Below are 22826 nucleotides of genomic sequence, written 5' to 3' on the forward strand. Positions count from 1 at the left end.
CTTCTTATTTCTGGTCAGCACAGGCAGGGATGACTCCTGGGGCCTCATGTTGGATCCAGGGTCTGGCTTTGTGGGCAGGTCCTCTCAGCTTGGGAGGCTCTTACCTGACCTCTCCCTCCTCTCACACAGGGCTTCTCGTGTGGGTTTGCTGGGGGTCGGGGTGTGGGAGAGTTTAACCCTGGGCCTCTCTGACTGCAGACAGGCTGGGGCTCCAGGCATGGACACTGGAACAGACACACATGGGTGGCCCTGGGATCCTAGAACTCCCTGAGGGAGGGTGGAGAGAAGGGGCACTTGCCCCTCCCCTGCTTCTAGAACAGACCTGTCCATGACTCAGTGAGGCCAGCCCAGGCAAGCCTCAGTCTCTGGCTGGCCAAAGTCCACAGTGGGTGTTTCACGTTCACTCTAGCTCCTAGCCCGGGTCTTTTTTTTGTTTTAATTAATTAATTATTGTCTGTGTTGGGTCTTCGTTGCCACGCGCAGGCTTTCTCTAGTTGTGGCGAGCGGGAGCTACTCTTCGTTGTGGTGCGCGGGCTTCTCATTGCGGTGGCTTCTTTTGTTGTGGAGCACGGGCTCTAGGCGTGCAGGCTTCAGTAGTTGTGGCTCGCTGGCTCTAGAGCGCAGGCTCAGTAGTTGTGGCACATGGGCTTAGTTGCTCCGCGGCATGTGGGATCTTCCCGGACGAGGGCTCGAACCCGTGTTCCCTGCATTGGCAGGAAGGGTCTTGACTGCAGCTTCCTGAGTAGCTCCAAGAACTCCCACAACTGCTCAGCTAAGCCTCTCCCTAATTCCTGGACCACAGAAACTATGAGAAGTAATGAAGGATTATTGCTGTTTGGGGGTAGTCTGTTACCAAGCAATTCATAACGACTACGGTACATATTTTGCAGGGCAGGGCGGGAGACACTGCAGAGGTTTAGAGTTGCTGGCTTTCTTCTGATTCTCTGTATTATTGTCACCCCTCAAGCACAGGAGAGTGGTTCTGGGGCCTTGGGGAGCCCCAGGAGCTGTATCTCCCAGAGTATACATAGATCTAGATTCTTCTAAGGGAAGGAGGCAGGGACTTCCCTGGCAGTCCAGTGGTTAAGACTCTGCACTTCCACTGCAGGGGGCCTGGGTTCGATCCCTGGTCAGGGAACTAAGATCCCACGTGCCATGCAGTGTGGCAAAACGATATAACTAAATAATTTTTTTAAAATGAGGGAGGCAAAGAAGGAGAGTCCTCAGCTTCAGCCTCTTTGGCCCGCCAGATGCCTTCTCTCCTCGTGTCACTCACATTCACCATCATGCCTCCAGCCCGGGCCCTCTCCTGAGCACCATGGCTACGCTTCCGACCACTTCTAACGACTTGTGCACCAGGGCTAAAACGACACTCTCAAACTGAAGTCATCCTCTACCCTCACAAAGCTAGTCCTCCTCCTATGATTCCTACTAAGGGCTTTCTACAGCACTGATGTGATGGCCTGTCGCCCCTATTTAAAAAAATCTGTACACACATTCACAGATTCATATATATACATACGTATGTAAATATCCAGAAAGAAATACGCAAAAATGTTAACAGTTATTCTTAAGTGGTTTTTAAATATATATTTTGTCCAGGTTTTCTTGTTAACTTCAGCAGGAGGGTGGTCTTAACCACTGAGTCTGCCTAAATTAAATTACCCCAGGAGTTGCTAGAAAGGAGATCCTGTCCCAAATTATGTGCAGCAATGACATATTATTTCATAAGCACAAAAATTTTATTGTTTAAAAAGGTAAATACAGATGAGATGACTGCGAGGTAAAGCCCCAGCCCCCTACTAGGCCACCCAATACCAGTGTCCATTTCTGTGTCCTCTCACACTTCCTCCTGCAAGTCCCCAAGATGCCCTCATGAGCCATGTGGCTGCCTCCTGGGCTGTGCTGGGAGAGCCAGCATGGGGTCCCACCTGTCCCTGCATGCTTGGGCCCCTGTCCCGGACACAGGGGCACGTGAGGTTTGCTGGATGAACAGGTGGAAGGCCTCACCCCATGTGTCATGGAAGTGAAGGGGTCCAAGGAGACCAGTGGATGACAGGGGTGTTGTTTTACTGCCTCTCCTCCCACCCACTCCCTGGAGACACCTCCACTCCCCGCCTCCCTCCATCCCACCCAGGGCACAGAGTCTGTCACCCCATCCTCAGGGCCCTCAGCACGAACGCCCACTTTCCCAGCGCCAGCTTGGTGTCCTCTGCAGAGACGTCACGGTGCCACACGGCTCGCACTGACCGCTCAGTCCAGGGGACAGCAGCACACGCACCGCGTGGCCAGTCTGGGCCACCTCGTCAGCACTCACGGTCTGCAGGCGCTGGCACAGCTTCTCGGGCAGCAGCCCATCCACCCTCACCATCACCATGTTCGTCTCTACGGTGGTGAGATCCGTGGAGCAGACAGGGGATGCCAGTTCCTGAGCCCAGGTCATGTGTTAAGTGGAGCCCAACCCCAGTACCCCACCACTATCCCTACCACTCCAGCCGTGTCACCCCAGGAAAGGCAGAGGACAGCCCAGCTGTAGTGGGAGGAAAAGAGGGAGTCTTATTCCTAACATGGGCAGGCTTGGCTCTGCTACTTTTCAGCTCCGTGACCTTGGACAAATCCGTTAACCTCTTGGGGTCTAGGTTTCCTCATCTGTAAAGTGGGGACATCATGGGGTTGTTGTGAGGACTCAACCCAAGTTAAAGGCTACATTCTGCTGGATCCTGTAGAAAATTACTAACACGCACTGGGTGCCTACTGGTCTAGGACCTGCACGGGTTGTGGCCTGGTAAAGCATAGACCACCTGGATCCCACCCCTGCTGGTTCAGCGGCTAACCTTCACCTTCTAGAGTTGGAAGGATGCACACCTGCTGGGGGTTTGGGCCCGGCTACAGGGGACCCCCAAGGCACACCCCTGGGGCCAAAGGGAAGTGGGGGGTGTCCAGGCACCTCTGGCAAACCTCTGGGCGTTCTGGTGGTCCTTCAGCAGCACCTCCTCAGCGTCAGTCAGTCCCACCAGGGCAGCTACAGCCAGCACCCCCGCCTGGCGCATCCCCCCACCCAGGGCTTTCCGGAGGCGCCAGGCTTCTTCAGTGAAGCCCTTGGGTCCCCCAACCAGGGCCCCCACTGTTGCGCCGAGGCCCTGGGGGAAGAGAGGAGAGTCCTGCCTGCCTGCCCATGGGTGTGCATCTCTGTCCTCGGGAGGGGGCAAAAGGGACAGGGATGGGCGACACTGTGGCCTCATCGGGGAGGGGGTTAGAGGGGCCCAGCGTGAGCGGCTGTCAACATAGGAGCTCGGGGACCCAACTCGGCCTCTTGCTGTGGGCATCTCTACCCTCCTGTGTCGGGGGCGGCCCAGCAGCTTCCCTACCTTGGAGAAACAGAGAGACACAGAATCACAGTGCTCCACGATGCGGGCAGGGGGCATGCACAGAGCCACCGCGGCGTTCATCAACCGGGCCCCATCCAGGTGAACCTGGACCCCATAGCTCCGGGCCAGCAGGTGCACCTGGGGGTGAGAGGCAGGAGGGGTCAGAGGGCCAGGCTGGGGGGAGGGGCAGAGGGCGGATGGGTCTCCAGAAGATCACTGGAGGGTCACTGGGCTTGTGTCCTTGAGGAAGCATGAGGGCTTTGAGTCAGGAGAGCTGGCTGGTGACAAGCTTGGCCATCTGGCACCCGAGCAGTCACTCTGGGCCTGGGCCTGAGGCTGTCCTCTGTGAAAGGGGGTCAAGGATAAGGGGTTTTTTTTTCTTTTCTTTTTTTTTTTTTTGGTGGTACGCGGGCCTCTCACTGCGTGGCCCCTCCCGTTGCGGAGCACAGGCTCCGGACGCGCAGGCCCAGCGGCCATGGCTCACGGGCCCAGCCGCTCTGTGGCATGTGGGATCCTCCCGGACCGGGGCACGAACCCATGTCCCCTGCACCGGCAGGTGGACTCTCAACCACTGCGCCACCAGGGAAGCCTGAGGATAAGGGTTTTATCTCCTGTTTATGGCGGGCTCACTGTGGGCCAAGCAATGAATGCCTCATCTTACTGAAGCCTCGCCGCAGCCCTATTGGAAGGATGCCCTCAGTCCCCTTTCCCAGGTGAGGAATAGGTCTGGAGGGTTAGTTAGCGCTCAAGTTCTCGCAGGGGAGAGCGGCAGAGCCCAGCCCTCGCACACTGGCTCTAAGACCAGACCAAGGTGGTGCCGCTTGGGGACTCGCCTCCCCGAGGACTGGGTCTCTGCTCTTTGGAGAAAAGCTTGGGCACTGGGGCAATAATTCCCTTTGCATCTGCGCCTAGAACAGCACCCATGTCTCCCACAGAACTTCTGGCCACTGATGGGCACCCAGGCATGTATCAGAGGGGACTAAACCCCAGGAGAGGGGCCTGAGGGACAGAAAGCCAGCAGCTGGCTAGTGGTGGGGGCACAGTGGCAGGGCCAGGCCTGGCTGGCATAGGCACTCGATGGGGAGCACCCGGCCCCCTGAGCTGCTGTGGGCGTCCTCCAGGCAAATGAGCTCACAGACCGGGTGGGAGCGGCTCCCAAGTCTCCGTGCAACCAGCCCCTCCAGCTCAGCCAGGTCCAGGGTGCCATGGGGCAGGTCTGGGAGGGGGTGGGAGTGCGCCCCAGCGATCTGCAGGTGTGGGCGTGCAAATGATGAGGTCCAGGGGTCCAGCAGCACCTCCTACCCCTGTCCTGTCTGCTCCTCCCCAGCTCTGGGCCGTGAAGCCGTCCCCCTGTGCTGTGGACGTGGGCATAGACATTCCAGCTAAGGGTGGGGGAGGACTGAAGGCACCATGTTTGCTTGAGAGGCTGCGGTCCCTCCTCCCTAAGCGCCCAGTGCTCTGGGTTCCCACTAGGGGGCAGCAGGGTTACAAGCACAGCCAGCAAACCGACTGGCCTGAGCCGAGCCCGCCCCTGTGTGGTCAATCTGGGAATGGCTCTCCTTACTGCCTTCCCTGGAGAGGCCACCATTTCTCCCTCTGCAGGTCCCAACTTGGTGCCTGGGAGGCAGGTTCTCACCCCACGTGCTGAGCATCCTGTGCTGGCCCCAGGCGAGCGGTGCTGGGCCCTTACCTGAGCCACCCCGCCCTGCTCCTGGACGTGGAGGTGGCACTCCTGCCCAAGGAGGAGCGGGGAGCCCCGGCGCTGGCAGTGATACATCACTAAGGTAGATGGGGTGGGGGACAGCGTTGGCACCGAGTCCCATGGGGCCCATCTATCCCCAACCAGCTCAGCCGGACTGACCCCCAAGGCCACAGCTAGCTCCCAAGTGCCTTATGCCAATTAGGAAAGAGCGCCCCTTCAAGACACCTTCCTGCCATGTGCTGGAAAACCATCTCACTAAGTCCACAAGTCTAAGACGGTGACCCTGTGGATCATTGGGCGCTGCACACCCTACACCCCTGTGCCCTGCAGCCCACCTGCAGGGTATCTCCTGCGTGGGGAAGCCAGCCATGATGCTGCTGTTTGGGGAATAAGCGGCCCAGGGCACGGGCACCAGTCAGGCCCTAGCAGGAAACAGAGGGCACTCGCACCCTGGGAATCCGGAGTATTTGATAAAGGGGCAATTTACAAAGGTGTGGCAGCATGCTGGGAAGTCACGAAGTTCAGTGCAGGACCACCAGGCAGGAAGGGGTGAGAGGAGGGTGTAGTTACAGGTTCCAGATGGCTCGGAGCCCCACGGACGTTGTCACAGCCCCCAGCACAAAAGGGAGAAGCATGGAGGGAGGGCCTGGAGGGCAAATGGAAGTCACCCCGCGCTCACCAGAGATGAGGTTGGCCATGGTGTTTGTGGGCACGAACAGGGTCTGCTCCACCCCGAGCAGCTCCGCAGCCGTGGCCTGAAGCTCTGAGGTGGGAAGGGATGGGGGCGCGGCGGGGGGAGCCCATCAACAATGGCACTTTTCAAATTCCTCTCTTTGCCGACCCCATGAGCCCTTTGTCCGGATGAGGGCATCTTGCCCAAGGCTGTGGTGCGTAGCCAAGCAGGACGCCAGCCCTGGTCTGCCAGCTGCAGCCTGTGGTCTTGGCTGCACATCTGGGTCCAGGGGCCCCTCAGTCGACCCTCTGTGCCCCGCCTCCTCCTGGGCCATGTTCTCCCCACACACACTGAAACTCTGTGGTTTGAACCCTCCTGTCCCACCCAGACCTCACACCTGTCTCACTTCCTTTCCCATCAGTCCCCTGCAGGTGGGGCCCTGCGGTTTCTCTGCTGACTTCCTCTCCCAGAACAGAAGGACTGGAGGAGACTGGGGGGATGGAGGGGGCGGGGCTTCCAGCTCCGGCTTTAAAGCTCACTGTGGCTCCCCTCTGCCTGTGGCATACAGTATGAAGCCTTTGCCGTGACATTCAGGACCGGTGGGATCTGCCTTCTGCCTCCTCTCCAGGGACAGGAATGCTCTCCTGCACACCCACTCCAGCCCCATTCCCCATCCATATCCCAGACACCTTTTGCACCACTCTGCTTCTGCTTCTGCAGTTCCCCTGCCCGGTGAGCCAGCACTCCCTTCCCTGCCCAGGGTTGGGGGTGGAGCACTTCACTCATCTTTTAAGAGGTTCCTCCACAAAGTCCCCATTTCCTGCGAGTCCCATGTCCCCACCTGCCAGTCCCCAAGGCACTCTCTGTGGATGCACGTTAACCCCAGCACCTCCCTCCCCTCAGTGGGGGTGACTGTCTCTGCATCAGGTGGCCTGCTGAGCAGTGGGTCAGCATCTTTGAAGTTTCAGGCAAAAGTGGGTGTCTGCTGGATGCATGATCAGCCCCATCACCACCTGACCCCACATCCAGGCCCTCAGGGCTCAAGTGGTAACCCTCAGGCTTGCCCCTAGCACAGCTGACGGTCCTTCACACTCCAGCAATAGCAATGGTTCATTAAGGCAGCAACTCAACCCAGGGTGGTGGCACCAGTCACCATCTTGAAAACACTCCCTAGGTTTTTAGAACCCACTCCTCGCGGGGGGTGGGGTAATGCAGCCTGTGGAGAATCCCCTTTTCTAGGTGGGTTTTCTCTTTGTCTTCATGTGGGAAGGTGGTGGGTGCAGGACAATAGCTAACGGTGCTAGAGTGAGAAGGCCTGGGTTCAAGTCCTGTTTTGCCATTTATTCGGTATGGGAACTTGAGTGCCTGGCTCAGCTGCTCGGAGCCCTCCTCTGCAAGATGAGATAACACCCATCTCATCGGGCAGTGGGGCCACACTTTAATGAGTCAAGTCACCCGGCGATCCTGTTTTAACTTGCAGATTCTGGCTCAGGAGGTCCGGTGTGGGGCCCGAGAATCTGCATTTCTAACAGGCTCTCGAGTGATGCGTCAGACTGAGCCGCAAGGACGCCAAGCGCAATGCCTAGCCTGCAGCTGAGCCGCCACCCCGGGTCCCGGGCCACCTCTCCCCCCGCCAGCACCATGGACAGCGCACTGGGGTCGCCGCGAGGACCCCCGGCCCCGGCCTGCACGCCGGGCTCACCGCGGACGGTGGGGTCCTCGCCGTAGTCGTCGTCCCCCACAACCGCCTCGGCCATGGAGCGCCTCATGGCCGGCCCGGGCTTGGTAACCGTGTCGCTGCGCAGGTCCACCACGTGCGTCGGGATCCCCGCCTGGCTCCCAGATCCCCGCGCCCAGAAGGCCCTCTGCTGCTGGGTCGCAGCCCGGGCCAGTCTGCGGAGCATGGCGGGGGCAGCGCTCGGCTCCCCCGCCCCGACCTCCCCGGCGAGGGCGACCGGGAGCGGCGGGATCCGAGCAGCAGGACTTTCCGAACTTCGGCCGCGGCCGACCGTGGCTGGCGGGACGGCTCCGCGGCACGCTGGGAGTTGTAGTTCGGCCTTCGTCACGGCCGGCACCGCGCAAGTCCGGGAGAGGGCCCCCGCGGCATGCTGGGAGTTGTAGTACGACCTTCGTCGCGGTCTGCGACGCGCGAACCAGGGATGAGGGAGAGGAAGGGTTCTGCTTACCCAAGAAGAAACCGAAACCAGGCAAGTTTTTATAGAGCAGACGCTCATGTGCTTCTTACCGTGTGCCCCGCACTGTCCCAGGCACTTTACAAGTGTGAACGCAGTAAAGTCTCTAAACAGCTCTGAGGAGAAAAGTACTCTTTTCATCCCGTTTTACAGATGGGGAAACTGAGACACAGAGAGCTAATGAACTTGGCGAGGAGCGTCCAGCTCTGAACCACTGTGTTACGTTGCCCCTAAAAACTAGCTTCCCATTATCTACTTTTTTCAGTACAGATTTATTGAGCACCCACTGGTGTCAGGCATCGCCTAGGTGCCAGGCAGAGGGACGCAAAGATGGTGCAACCCATCTGAGCGTCCGACTTCTGATGGAGGTGGAATTAGAGGGGTGCATGGAGAGCCCCCTCCTCCATACCCCCGACCCTTCACGGGTGGGCTGCCTCCACCCAGGGCCATGCGAGGTAGTGGTAAAAGGACCCGACTGACTCAAGTCCCAACTTACCAGGTGTGCGGCTTTGGACAACTCAGTTAACCTCTCCGTGCCTCAGTCTCCTTAAATGCAAAATGCGCTGTTGAGGATTTGATGACTTAAGGCTTCTCCTGCTGACCCTGGCGCCTGGCTGGTAGTGAGTACTGTGTATGCGTGCTTGCTCTCCTCCTGCTGCTGCTCTATCATGGTTACTGGTCACAGTCCAGGGCCCTGGGCCTTCGTGCTGCTGTGGGGTGCAGCCTGACAGCCTGGACTGGGCCTCCTGCAGGGTGACCTTCCCTCACTCAGGGAGGACAGGCCTCCCTCTGAGTGCCCAGCCCCACTCAGCAGCTCCCCTTCCCAGAGTGTGGGCCACAGATGTCTCTTCCTCACGGGAGGAAGTCGGTCCTGAGGGGCTGAAGGTCACCAGAAGAGGCACCCACACCTCTGATCAGGGCACCCCTCAGCAAAGAGGACTCTCAGACACTGACCTTCATCGGACTTCTGCCATGTGTCTGCTCCGGGTTGGGTCTGGGGATAAAGGAGAGCAAAGCAGCCTGCCCTTGGAGGTCAGGTCCTCGGGATGGGGACAGGATGCTGCCTGTTGGCGCTGGGAGAAGCTGCATTGGACCTGGCTGAGGCATGAGGGCAGGCTTCCTGGAGGAAGCAGTGATTGGGCTGAGCTTTGAAGACATTAAGGTGTTAATCAGACAAAGGCAGAGGGGAGAGTGTTCTGGGCAGAGAGAACAGCATGCGCAAAGGATTGGGGTAGGAGGAGCATTGGGGTAGGAGGCAGCCGGAACGTTTGAGGCCCTGAAGGAGAAGGGAGCAGGGGTGGAGATGGGGCCCAACAACTGGAGCTCTCCACCTCTCCCCCTGTGCCTGCAGAGCCATCCCGAAAGGGTGGAAATTGCAAGTCCCCATAGGGTCTGGGGCCCCAAGGAAAGGCTCACTATGCCCTAACCCCGCCCCCCTTCCTCCCGCCAGCGCCAGTGCCCTCCGGCCCTGACCCTCAATCTCCACCGAATTCCGGGCCCTTAGAAAACAAGCCCCTTATCTCAGTGTCTGGCTCCAACCCTTCTGCTGGGAAGTGGGGGGAGGGGAGCAGAGGCCTCTGTGGGAAGGAAGGGAGGGACTGGGGCAGTGATGGTGGCTCCCAGGGGAGCAGGGAGAAGGGGGCAAACAGCTGGATCCCCAGGCACCTCCCAGCCATGGCAGAACCACAGAGTGACCTTGTGTTTGCAGTCACTTCACAGTTTGCCAAGCCTTCCCCCATACAGCCTCCCAGCTAATCCTCACAGCAACCTCAGGGGAGGGGGGCTGGGCAGGGGGCTACCTGCCATTTTTGGGGGCTACCCAAGAATGCTACCAAGGTGACACAGCTGGTCACCAAACTGGGCCTTCCTCCTCCCATAGCAGAGCTGTTTCCCCAGAGAGTGGACTGTTCTGGGGAAGGCTGGGCCCAGCAGAGATTGCTTCTGCCAGGTGCTGCTTATCACCTCCTATCTTGTCCCAGGGCACCTGGCCACCCCCACCTCGCCTAGTGGTGGCTTCCAGTGCAGGGGGTGGGGGGGACCAGAAAGCTCAGGCTATCAGGGGAGAAGTGGGGGGGCTCTCCCTGGGCCAGTGAGGTCTGTTTCTGAGGTCTTATCAAGGGGGGAGACCCTCTGAACAAGGCTTGGTCTCGGGATTGTGTAGGCACATGCACGTGTGTGAATGTGTCTATGTATGTATGTGTACATGTATACGTGTATAAGTTTGTGTGCACGTGCATGTTGATATGTCCACGCATGTATGCATGTACAGGTATGCATTTACATGTGCACACACATGGGGGTATATGTAACTGTGTATAAGTATTTGTCATGTAAGTGTAAGGCACACCTCAGAGATGTTGCAGGTTGGGTTCCAGACCATTGCTATAAAGTGAGTATCACAATAAAGTGGGTCACACAAATTTTTTGGTTTCTCAGGGCACATAAAAGTTATGCTTACACTACACTGTAGTCTTTTAAGTGTGCAATAGCAGCTCCGTGGGAGGCGGGTGCACACTGGCAGTGGCTGGCTGCTGAGATGGCAGATGAAGAAGACCCCACCTTTGAGGAGGAAAATGAAGAAATTGGAGGAGGTGCAGAAGGTGGACAGGGTAAAAGAGACTTTTTTCTAAAGAATTACGGTGTATGGTGTATGGGTTTGGGGATGGTCAGAGTCCTTATACTGAGTCAGTAGATATTCTTGAAGACCTTGTCATAGAGTTCATCACTGAAATGACTCACAAGGCAACGTCAATTGGAAGACAAGGTCAGGTACAAGTTGAAGATATCATCTTCTTGATTCGAAAGGACCCAGGAAAGTTTGCTAGGGTTAAAGACTTGTTTACTATGAATGAAGAACTGAAACGAGCTAGAAGAGCATTTGATGAAGCAAACTACGACTATGGCTCTTGACACCTTTTGTACTTTCTGCAGCTTCATTATTTTCTGGGAAATCATATTTAATAACTATATTTTCCACAGTAAGGTTCTGATATCTAGCCATGTGAATGAAAGCTAGAGAACCACAAAGTTTTCAGTCTTTATTTTCATGTCTTCAATTTCATAGTGATATTTGAGCCTTTCATTGCCTGCGATTATATTACCATACTTTGAATTACTTACTGGATTTTAGTGACCACATGTAAGTCAAAGTACCTTGCAAACCATTCAGTTCCTTCTGACTTCTGACCGTCTAAATGATGAATTAATATTTATGTTTTAAGTGTACTTGTGCCATCGTAGGCTGTACTGTAGCTGTTTAATATGTGAAATCTGAATGGTACCTTTGATAGCTAAGACGTGTTTCATGTATTCTAAAGTTTTTAGATTACAGTAGTCTTAAGTTATTAAAAGATAGTGAACTGGTTTGTGTTTCTTTTAAGGAGAAAATGATAGAAAATACAACCTTTTTTTAGGAGTGTTTGTCTTAACATAATTTGTTTTAATACTCTTTTCTTTAGATAACAAGAGTGATTTTTTTAATTTTAATTTTTTATTTTTTGAGAAACTAAAAGTCCCCTATGAATGCTTCTGTGTTGGAAGACTTATTTGATTTAAAATCTTTGGGGCTTATACTATTTGTCAGGTTTTAAGAGAACTCATTTTCCCAGGTCACATTAAAGCTTCTAAAAATAAGTGCTTTCAAAATTACAGACCAGTATCACTGATGAATATAGACGCAAAAATCCTCAACAAAATACTAGCAAACAGAATCCAACAACACATTAAAAGGATCATACACCATGATCACGTGGGATTTATCCCAGGGATGCAAGGATTCTTCAATATATGCAAATCAATCAATGTGATACACCATATTAACAAATTGAAGAAGAAAAACCATATGATCATCTCAAAAGATGCGGAAAAAGCTTTTGACAAAATTCAACACCCATTTATGATAAAAAACTCTCCAGAAAGTGGGCATAGAGGGAACCTACCTCAACATAATAAAGGCCATATACGACAAACCCACAGCAAACATCATTCTCAATGGTGAAAAACTGAAAGCATTACCTCTAAGATCAGGAACACGACAAGGATGTCGACTCTCACCGCTATTATTCAACATAGTTTTGGAAGTCCTAGCCTCGGCAGTCAGAGAAGAAAAAGAAATAAAAGGACTACAAATTGGAAAAGAAGAAGTAAAACTGTCACTGTCTGCAGATGACATGATACTATACATAGAGAATCCTAAAGATGCCACCAGAAAACTACTAGAGTTAATCAATGAATTTGGTAAAATTGCAGGATACAAAATGAATGCACAGAAATCTCTTGCATTCCTATACACTAAAGATGAAAACACTCCCATTTACCATGGCAACAACAAGAATAAAATACCTAGGAATAAACCTACCTAGGGAGACAAAAGATCTGTATGCAGAAAACTATAAGACACTGATGAAAGAAATTAAAGATGATACAAACAGATGGAGAGATATACCATGTTCTTGGATTGGAAGAATCAATATTGTGAAAATGACTGTACTACCCAAAGCAATCTACAGATTCAATGCAATCCCTATCAAATTGCCAATGGCATTTTTTATGGAACTAGAACAAAAAATCTTAAAATTTGTATGGAGACACAAAAGACCCCGAATAGCCAAAGCAGTCTTGAGGGAAAAAAACGGAACTGGAGGAATCAGACTCCCTGACTTCAGAGTATACTACAAAGCTACAGTAATCAAGACAGTATGGTACTGGCACAAAAACAGAAACATAGATCAATGGAACAAGATAGAAAGCCCAGAGGTAAACCCACGCACCTATGGTCAACTAATCTATGACAAAGGAGGCAAGGATACACAATGGATAAAAGACAGTCTCTTCAGTAAGTGGTGCTGGGAAAACTGGACAGCTACATGTAAAAGAATGAAATTAGAACACTCCCTAACACCATACACAAAAATAAACTCAAAATGGATTAGAGACCTAAATGTAAGACCGGACACTATAAAACTCTTAGAGGAAAACAGGAAGAACACTCTTTGACATAAATCACAGCAAGATCTTTTTTGATCCACCTCCTAGAGTAATGGAAATAAAAACAAAAATAAACAAATGGGACCTAATGAAACTTCAAAGCTTTTACACAACAAAGGAAACCACAAACAAGACAAAAAGACAACCCTCAGAATGCGAGAAAATATTTGCAAATGAATCAACGGACAAAGGATTAATCTCCAAAATATATAAACAGCTCATGCAGCTCAATATTAAAAAAGCAAACAACCCAATCCAAAAATGGGCAGAAGACCTAAATAGACATTTCTCCAAAGAAGACATACAGATGGCCAAGAAGCACATGAAAATCTGCTCAACATCACTAATTATTAGAGAAATGCAAATCAAAACTACAGTGAGGTATCACCTCACACCAGTTAGAATGGGCATTGTCAGAAAATCTACAAACAACAAATGCTGGAGAGGGTGTGGAGAAAAGGGAACCCTCTTGCACTGTTGGTGGGAATGTAAACTGTGGAGAATGTAAACTCCACTATGGAGAACAGTATGGAGATTCCTTAAAAAAACTAAAAATAGAATTACCATATGATCCAGCAATTCCACTACTGGGCATATACCCAAAGGAAACCACAATTCAAAAAGACACATGCACCCCAATGTTCATTGCAGCACTGTTTACAATAGCCAGGTCATGGAAGCAACCTAAATGCCCATCGACAGACGAATGGATAAAGAAGATGTGGTACATATATGCAATGGAATATTACTCAGCCATAAAAAGGAACGAAATTGGGTCATTTGTTGAGACGTGGATGGATCTAGAGACTGTCATACAGAGTGAAGTAAGTCAGAAAGAGAAAAACAAATATCGTATATTAATGCATGTATGTGGAACCTAGAAAAATGGTACAGATGAACCGGTTTGCAGGGCAGAAATTGAGACACAGATGTAGAGAACAAACGTATGGACACCAACAGGGGAAAGCCGCGGGGGTGTGGGGTGATGGTGTGATGAATTGGGCGATTGGGATTGACATGTATACACTGATGTGTATAAAATTGATGACTAATAAGAACCTGCTGTATAAAAAAATAAATTAAGTAAAATTCAAAATTATAAAAAAAAAAAATAAGTGCTTTCAGTAGCAGGAATGGCACTGCGGAAAAAGCCGATGCCAGGATAAGCATTTGGGGTAGTGTTTTTTTGTTTTGTTTTGTTTTTTGCGGTACGCGGGCCTCTCACTGCTGTGGCCTCTCCCGTTGCGGAGCACAGGCTCCGGACGCGCAGGCTCAGCGGCCATGGCTCACGGGCCCAGCCGCTCCGCGGCATGTGGGATCTTCCCGCACCGGGGCACGAACCCGCGTCCCCTGCATCGGCAGGCGGACTCCCAACCACTGCGCCACCAGGGAAGCCCTGGGGTAGTGTTTTATTAACATATTTGTTAGTACTTGTTCATTGTGGAAATGTGAAGACCATGCGTGGCCATGGAAACCACTTTTGTAGTTCAGCATATACAGGTTTTGTGTGTATTTAGTTTATTGTATTATTCTTGCGCTTAGCTTAAAGTAAGGATTAAAATTGCATTTAAGGGGATCATTGGATATTACTGTTTGTGAAACTGAATGTTTTGTGTGCCACTTATAAGCATTATCTGTGAATCAGTACTTAGGAAGATCTTACTTTCTTAACCTATCAATATAAGGAATAAAATATGAGAAAAGTAAAAAGATTTAAAAAAGTGTGCAATAGCATTATGTCTAAAAATAATGTATATACCTTAATTTAAAATATTTTATTGGGCTTCCCTGGTGGCGCAGTGGTTGAAAGTCTGCCTGCCGATGCAGGGGACACGAGTTCGTGACCTGGTCCGGAAAGATCCCACATGCCGCGGAGCGGCTGGGCCCGTGAGCCATGGCCGCTGAGCCTGCGCGTCCGGAGCCTGTGCTCCGCAACGGGAGAGGCCACAACTGTGAGAGGCCTGCGTACGGCAAAAAAAAAAAAAAAAAAAAAAAAATGAGGTGTGCCTGTACACATGTGGGGGGGGTGGGTACGTGTGTGTGCCCATGTGTGTGTGTACCCGTGTATACATATGTATGCCTGTGTGTATGTGTGTCCCCCTAGAGTGTGTGTCTGAGATCTGAGTCACCCTGTTGGTAAGCTGGGGACAGGTCACAGGTCCCAGATGAGAAGCCAGAAGCCCCTGGTGCAGCCAGCCTTGCTTGCCCCCCACCCCAGGTCACTGAGCTGATCCCCTTCCCTCCCCCTCTTCTCAGAGGGCAAGTCCAGCCCACTCCCCAGCTGCCACCCTGGAGGTCATGGGGTCCTCTCCTGCCTCCATGCAGACCCCCACCCCCACCCCGTAGCCACTGCCCCGGGGTCAAGCCAACTTGGGTTCCTGCCCCCAGATGCAGCCCCTCCCTGGTCGCATCCTCCGCGTAGCTACCTCCCTCACACTGCTGCAGCCTTTCTGCTTCCCCAAATGTGCTGGCCTCCTCACCCCGACATCTTTGCACCTGCTGCTCCTTCAGCCCGGAAACCCCCCCAGTCAGCGGCACGTGTTCCTGGTTAGCACCTTCTCTGTCTTCTTGTCTCAGCTGAGACGCTCCTTCCGGGAAGCTCCCTGACCCTGGTCCAGCAGGGGAGGGAGGTGGCTGTCCTTCTGGGGTGCAGGTAGGGTCTCTTCTTGTCACTGACCGCAGGTTATAGGCAGGGCCGGGACACTCTTGGCCTTCGAGGTGTCCTGTGTGCCCAGCCCAGCCCAGCCCACAGCACTCAGTAATTCCAGTTGAGTGGAAGATGAGGGAGACACATGGCCCAACTTCCCCTGACCCCAGGGACCCCCAGGCAGTGCGGACACTGTGGTGTGAGGTGGGGAGCCCCGTCGGGAGCTCTGACCGTGGCGGGCTGTGGGGCCCTGTGCAGGAGGGGGCAGGAGTGGATGAGGAACAGATGCTGGGGAAAGCTGGGGGTCCCCGAGGTAGCCCCTTCCCTGGCCTACTCAGAGCAGTGGGAGGACGGGGCAGGCTCTCGGGGGAGCGAGATATGAGTCCTGGGGTGGCTGCCTCTTGCGGCACCCCCAGGCTCCCTGGCACCCCTCCAGGGGCAGGCTCTGGGGTGTGGGCGCACACTCACACACACACGTACACATGCACGAGCCAAGTTCAGTGTGCGTATTCCTGTAACGCTGGGCCGCTGGCAGGAAGTGAGTGGCGGCGAGGCCGCTGCTGGGAACCCGGGGCTGGCCCCGCTGAGATAAAGGAAGGCAGCAGATTGGAGCTGGAGATAGCGGCCTGGGTCCTGTAAACAGGTTGGGGAGATGTCCTTCCCATCCCATCCTCTTGGCCCTGAGCCTGCAGGATCTATAGGGCACTGGCCTGGGTCCAGGCCCAACAGCCTGGGAGTCGAGGGAAAGCTCTTTGTACCATCATCTCTGAAGACTGGGGGATGACAAGGGACAGAGCTCTGGGCCTGGGGCCTCTGGCCGGGCACAGTATGTCAAGGTCATATGTGCTGGTGGGAGGGAGGGTAGGGCATGGGAGGAGCCTGTTCAAGCCCCTGTGCCTCCCCCACTGGGGAGGGAAACGTGACAGTGCATCAGAGGGGTTCCCTCCAGAGCCATCTCTGGAATTCCAAGCAGGGTGGGGGAGCAGGAGAGAACGGGAGCAGTGGGGGGCTGCGCCTCACTGCTCAGCAGGCAGGCTCTGCAGTGAGCTTGAGGTTATGGTAGCCAGGAGACCCCATGCTGTGCTGGCCAAGGGGAAACCACATCCTCATTCCACGAGCTCCTGGGCCATTAGTGCCAGGAGCAGGGCTGGGTGCAAGTCTGTGCGGATTCCCAGTGCCTGGTACAGTGGGTGCTCAGATGCACTTGTGTTTTTGAAAGAGTAACGAGCTATCACACAGCATAATACAGAAAATCACATGAAGCATATTTGTACAGTTTTACAAATAAATATAAAACGAACTCCCATGTCGTTGCCACTCAGATCAAGAAATAGAACACGGCCAGGATTCCAGTAAGTTTCCTTGCTATGCACAGCCCCTTCCCTCTGCCAGAAGTTGTGCTGCAGCCTGACTTTTATGCTTATTACCTGCCTTGCTCTATGGTTTTGCCGCCATGGATGGGTCCTTAGTCATAGCCGAGTACTGCTAGGTTTTGGATTTGCTATGAATTGGGTCATGTGTGCCCTTGTGTGCCTGGCTCCTTTTTTGACGCTCCGCCTGCCAGATTCATCCGTGTTGCAGCTGTAGCTGGTTCTTGCCATGGCTGTGCGGTTTTCCACTGTGTGCCACGGTATATTTCTCCATTCTACCATTTTGGGACCTTTGGCTGTTTTCCGACTTGGTTTCCAAACAGCCCTGCTGTGAGCAGGCACATTCACACTCGTATTTCCTGGGGCACAAGTGCACACATTTCTGCAGGGCAAACGCCTGGGAAGGAACTGCTGAGGCAGCAATCCTTATCTCCTCCTTACTGGACACTCCCAAACCTTCCCCAAAGTGGCTGAAATGATTTAAACGCTGCCGTGGTACCCACTGCTTGTCGTTCTCACCATCACTCCGCATCATCGTCAGACTTCAAAACTTCAGTCATTCTGGTGGACGCGTGGCTGTTTCTTGTGATTTTAATCTGCTCTTTCTGGTAACTGACCGACGTGAGCACCTTTGCTTAGGTCTTAGCCTTCAGATTCCGCTCCTTTGAGGAGCCTGATTAAGTCTCTTTGAATTGTTTTGTCGGTTATTTCCATATGTTGGATACTAACCCTTGTTAGTTACGTGTATGGCAAAAAAATTTCCCCCTTTTTATGGATTGTCTTTTCACTTTTGTAGAATTCTTTTTTTTTTTTTTTTTTTTGCGGTACGCGGGCCTCTCACAGTTGTGGCCTCTCCCGTGGCGGAGCACAGGCTCCGGACGCGCAGGCTCAGCGGCCATGGCTCACGGGCCCAGCCGCTCCGCGGCATGTGGGATCTTCCCAGACCGGGGCACGAACCCGTGTCTCCTGCATTGGCAGGTGGACTCTCAACCACTGCGCCACCAGGGAAGCCCCTGTAGAATTCTTCATAGATTACAAGCTCTTTGTTTTCTGTAATTAAATCCCCCCTCCACCTTATGATTAATGTCTTGTTTAAGAACACCTTCCTTTCCTCAAGGTCATGATGACATTCTCCTAATCGTCTTCTGAAGTTTGGAAGTTCAGTTTTCCCATTAAATTGAGCCACTTGCTTGTCCTGTGGTGTGGAAACTGCAGCTTGGAGAGAAGGTTCCCGTGTGACATGGGGGCTGCATTCCCTCCACCCCAGGCGTGGCCCAGGCGTGCACTGGGGGACTGCCTGGGTCAGAGTGGGAATCGGAGTGTCCTGACTGGGGGAGGGAGCACTTGAGATGGGGCTGGGGAAGGTCTTGGTCGGAAGTGAAAGGGAAGATGGGAGGCACATGCCACCAAGGCTTTGGGGACAAAGGTGGCCTTGGACAGGCCTTACAGCTCCGTGACCCCTGTGCGGGTGGGAGGCCTCTGCTGCCTCTCAGGGCCCCTCCCAGAGTGTGCAAGGCTGGGGGCTCAGCCTCTTGGGATTAGAGTACTGGGTCAGGGTCCAACCCCTTCCACAGAAGCACCCACATCTTGGGCTCCAGGGCTTGGGCCACAGGGAGCTCTGGGTCTTAAGGGCTCCTCAGGGGCCTGGGGGGCCTCGGGAGACAGAACAGCCCAGGGTGAAGCCTGGCAGGAGGGTGGGCCGAGCGCCGGAATCCTGGGAAATCCGCTGGGACAGTACCCCCAGGGCGCCCTCCATTCTGCTGCGAAGCAGCCAGCCTTCCAGGAATCACTTTGGGGTGGGGGCAGGGAGGATTGTGGGGGGAGCCAAGCAAGCCCAGGGCTGGGTCCCCACCTCAAGGGCCTCCCTGAGGAGGGGCTGGGTGTGCACAGGCAGTAGGGCCAGGAGAGAGCGGGGTGTAGAGCTTTGGAGACTCCCTGAGTTGCAGGACCCGCCATCTGGGCCCAGGGGACCCTCTGGACTCCTCGTCTTCCCAGGCCCCCCCGGCTCTGGCTGCCACCAGAGCAGACCCTTGCACCTTCTGCCCCCGCCGACCCCCAGGCCCCGGCTGGGCCCCGTCAGCGGGAGGCCAGTGTTGAGGACCTGGCGTTATTTACTGCGGCAGCTTCCTCCTCCTTCCAGTAACTTGTCCTCCAACTCCAGGCAGCTTCTGATCAGGCAGCAGACCGCTAATCTCTCGAATCTGCTCTCTTACCGGCATCGGCCTCTCGCTTCCTGTTACTTGGCCAGGCCGAGGCGCAGGGTCAGCTCCGTGCCGACCGGGCCCTCGCCTGTTCCCGGGGCCTCTGCTCTGGCCCCTCAGCCCACCCGGCGGGGAACACAGAGGGGTCAGATGCCGGGCATGGGCTTGGCGGCCTGTCTGGGGTGGGACCTGCTCCGCGTATGTTGACCCTGTGCTGGGGGTGGAGGACCCGAGGGCGAGGGACCACAGGCTCGGAGGCTGGGGGTCCAGGTGCTGGGTGGTGGGCGGCCGGGCTCCTCCGCTTGCCCCTCGGCTGGGCAGAGTACCCACGGAGAGCACCTCCCATCTGACCTCCCCTGCTTCCCCATTCCCTGCTCCTGCAGCCACCGGGGCCAGAGCCTGTGTGAGAAGGAAGCGCAAACAAGGTTCTGGCGAGCAGACCTGGACGGGACTCACATGGACAGAAAGAGTCGGGGCTTTGGGGTCCGCTACCCGAGAGCTTTCCTGGGCCTTATCCGCAGGGACAAGGATGGGAAAGGGCTTCTGCTGCAGAATTCCAGGGCTTCCCTGCCATGTGCACCCGGGGTGGGCCTCCCCAACTGCCCCAGAGGAGTTGCAAGGTCACGGGAGTGTGGGCGAGAATGGCAGCCCAGCGTCCACCGGGCTCTGAATCCAGGAACAGACATCCGGCGCCCTGGGTGTAGATCCTACCTTGTTTATAAATGGTATTCCTAGTGATGGCACACCTGCCTCTCGCCCTAGAGACAGCCCCAGCATCAGTCATTTACCCAGAGGTACAATTGAAACCCGGTTGTCTAGTAGTGAAGAGCACCCTCCCTCTGTGCCCTAACTGCAGGAAGTTTGTCTTATAAGGAGCCCTAATCCTTCTGTTATCTTGTCCCCGGTGGGCCTGTTTCTGTCCCCTGTGCCACAGACTAGTCTAATTTCTCTTCCCATGGCAGCCCTGCAGAGGATGGGAGATGGCCCTTTTTTGGGGGCCCCCTGCACATCCTGGGCTTGACTCCCCAGCTTCCTACAGGATGACTGGTATCAGGGAAAGCAGGTCTTCATGGTGGCAGAGTTCAGAGGGGGAGTCTTTGGGAAGGAGGAAGGTTGGGACGTGAGGCTGGGGAATGGGCCAAAGCGGGGGAGCTGCCAAGGACCCTGTCTTAGCTGGGGAGTCCAAGAGGCCTCTCCCTGACTTTGGTATCCAGAGTGGGACACACAGGATAATCTACTGGGGTGGGGAGGAGAACTTTATGCTTAGGATTTACATTTCGTCCTTTTAAAAGGTCTATTTTCTGTGAATATTTTATAATGCAGGTAATAGATTCATACAGTCATGGAAACTTGAAACCTATAAATAACTGTACATATATAGTTATGAGCTCATATGGAGTTGTGAGTTCAAACATTTCTTATGAGAGGGTGCATGGTCCAAACAGTGAGAGGGTTTGAAGGTCACTGTCTCTTAGGGCTTCTGATCTTTTATCCTGGGCCCCTTCCTACTGAGCTTGAAGTCCAGGATGGCAGGATGAAGGAAGGTCCTCCATTCAGGGACCTGGAGAGCTGGCATCAGTGGAAAGGCTCAGGCTGGCTTGATGGGGGAGGTCTGAGGACCAGCAGGTGTCATGGGCATAGATGGGGCTCAGGCCTCTCTCTGGTGGGCACTTCCTCCCATCTGGAACAGAGACAAGACTGAGCTCGCCCTGGCACGGGCTGTGGGAGAGGCAGCCATGGCTGGGCCCTCTGATCAGGAACCCAAGAACCCCTTGCTCAGGATGGAGGGCAGCACGCAGGAGTGGCACCTTCTGAGCCCACCCACCTGTCTCTCCAGCCCTGGGCGCCTGGGAGGAGCTTTGCTACTAGAGTGCTTAACCCCATAAACAAATATTTGTCACGCTCCTGTGGGGCCCAGAGCAGGGGCAGGGCACAGCTTGTGCCATCACATGTTCCTGGTCAGGTGGGTGGGTGACAGTACAAGATGCCAGTGATCTGGAGTGTTATTGCGTTTCCCCAAGTTCCGGGTGAGCAGAGGCTAGTGCTCCCTGCCGGGATTTGTTGGTGCCGAGGAAGCAAGATCAGCAAGAAAATGCTGAGGTCCTCAATCCATCTACCAGTCAATATCTACTGGGCACCTGTTAGTTTTACCAGCGGTGCTGGGTGCTGGGGTAGGGTGCTTTGTCTCCTGCCGATGACAGAGGGCCAAGGATAGATCACAAGGAGCTCTGCATGGCCGGGACCATGATCCCCATTTTACAAATGAGGAAACTGAGGTCCCAGAGGGTAACTTGCTGGTAAGTAAGGACTGGAACCCATACCTTAAAGTTCTGGCTGCGAGCACCACAGGTGTGTGTAGAGCCAGTAGGGGGAAGTGCTGGAAGCGCCTGGAGGCACCCCCAGGACTTGCTCCCCTTCTGCACTTGGAGGAATCCTATCTGTCTTCCAGACTCAGCTTAGCTTGTCTTCTCCTCCGGGAAGCTTTCCATGATAGCCCTCAACCCTCTGCCAAGACACACCTTTTTCTCCCTGTTTCCTCTGCACCTGGCTTACCTCAGAGCCTCGTTACCAGTCACTTGCCAGTGTCCCTCACTGGGCTGCAGGCTACTTGAGGGCAAGACCTGTGTCCTTCGTTCTCAGGATCCCAGCACGGGGCTTGGAGCATGGGTGTTAAGGAAATACCTGAATAGATGTGGATGAGAAAAGCAAGAGTAGAGGGCTGGGAGAGCCTTCCTTCCGAAGACGGGAAGTGGACCCCGAGAGAGACAGGATGTGCATGCGTTGTGGAGAGAGGGCAGGCTACCGGGGGGACAGCTCCACACAGGCATTAGACATTGCTGTCAGGAGGGAGCCATGGCAGGTTCTTGAGCAGGGGCACGACAGGGCAAGCCTCCCTTTAGCCCTGCACCATCTTGTGCTGACCCTCCTGCGGGTGTGGGGGGGTGGGAGGGCAGCTCCACTCTCCTGGCCTGTGGCCTGACTCCCTCTGGAAGTACTTCCAGCCTTCTCACCTAAGGCCCACAAGCTGCACCTGGGAAACGTGTCTGCCAGCAGCTGGTTGGGGATGAGGGCTGCCTGCCCTCTGCCAGCACTCAGGACAGACAGTCCCCTGAAACCTGGGGTCAGTTAGTTTGCTGGTTCATTCATTCGTTTATTCTGTAAATGTTTATTGAGCACCCATGGGTGCTTGGCCTTGGGGTGGCGGATCCTGCCAGGGGCTTGGCCTCCGAGGGTGTGTGAGGGCCACCCCCATGGTGGTGCTGGTCTCCCTCACCCCACCGGTGGGCTCAGAGCCTCTCTGCCACCCTCTCCCGGCCCACTCTGCCCACTCTGGGCCAAGCAGGGAGACAGTCCCCCTGGGTTGGGGGAGGGGCTCTCTGGGGAAGGAGCCCCGGCAGACCCTCCACAAGGAGCAAGGGGGGGTAAGCGGGGGCGGGCTTCAACTGGGGTAGGGGTGGGCCTCGGCAGTCTCGCCCGACCCCACGCAGGCAGCTGTTCCCGGAATGGGGGTTTTAAACTTTTTTTCTGTTGGCGAATATGCATGTGGTCTTAATTATTTATACGCAGCACTTATCTCCCCCAAACGTTTTATCTGGATTCGGCAGATCCGAGAGCGCGAGATGGAAGCCCAGGGCAGGAGCGGGGGCGGGGAGGGGACTGTGGAGGAGCAGTGGGGAGCCAGGGGAA

General features: G+C 54.5%; 1 protein-coding gene and 1 pseudogene across 1 annotated transcript; one reads left to right on the forward strand and one right to left on the reverse strand.

The window, feature by feature from the left end:
• Window positions 1–1720: 1720 nt before the first annotated feature.
• Window positions 1721–6389, reverse strand: LOC113606507 (uncharacterized). Its single transcript, XM_027080869.1, has 2 exons — window positions 5750–6389; window positions 1721–3506 (listed from the first exon to the last, which is right to left on the reverse strand). The coding sequence occupies exons 1-2, from the start codon at window positions 6020–6022 to the stop codon at window positions 2844–2846; spliced, it is 936 nt and encodes a 311-aa protein (XP_026936670.1). The 5' UTR covers window positions 6023–6389; the 3' UTR covers window positions 1721–2843.
• A 1368-nt stretch (window positions 6390–7757) lies between these two features.
• LOC113606509 (transcription initiation factor TFIID subunit 13 pseudogene) lies at window positions 7758–11658 on the forward strand (annotated as a pseudogene).
• The last annotated feature ends 11168 nt before the right edge of the window (window positions 11659–22826 follow it).

Source organism: Aethalodelphis obliquidens, unplaced genomic scaffold, assembly GCF_003676395.1.
Source record: "Aethalodelphis obliquidens isolate GAN/ISIS:26980383/991018 unplaced genomic scaffold, ASM367639v1 scaffold44, whole genome shotgun sequence".
Taxonomy (NCBI): domain Eukaryota; kingdom Metazoa; phylum Chordata; class Mammalia; order Artiodactyla; family Delphinidae; genus Aethalodelphis; species Aethalodelphis obliquidens.

Bases quoted from the DNA above. Each gene is read 5' to 3' on its own strand.
- LOC113606507 (XM_027080869.1), bottom strand. From the start codon at position 6,022: ATGTGCAGCCAAGACCACAGGCTGCAGCTGGCAGACCAGGGCTGGCGT. The intron at 3,507-5,749 runs GTGAGCGCGGGG...TCTCACCCCCAG, and splicing joins CATGGCCAACCTCATCTCTG to GTGCACCTGCTGGCCCGGAG.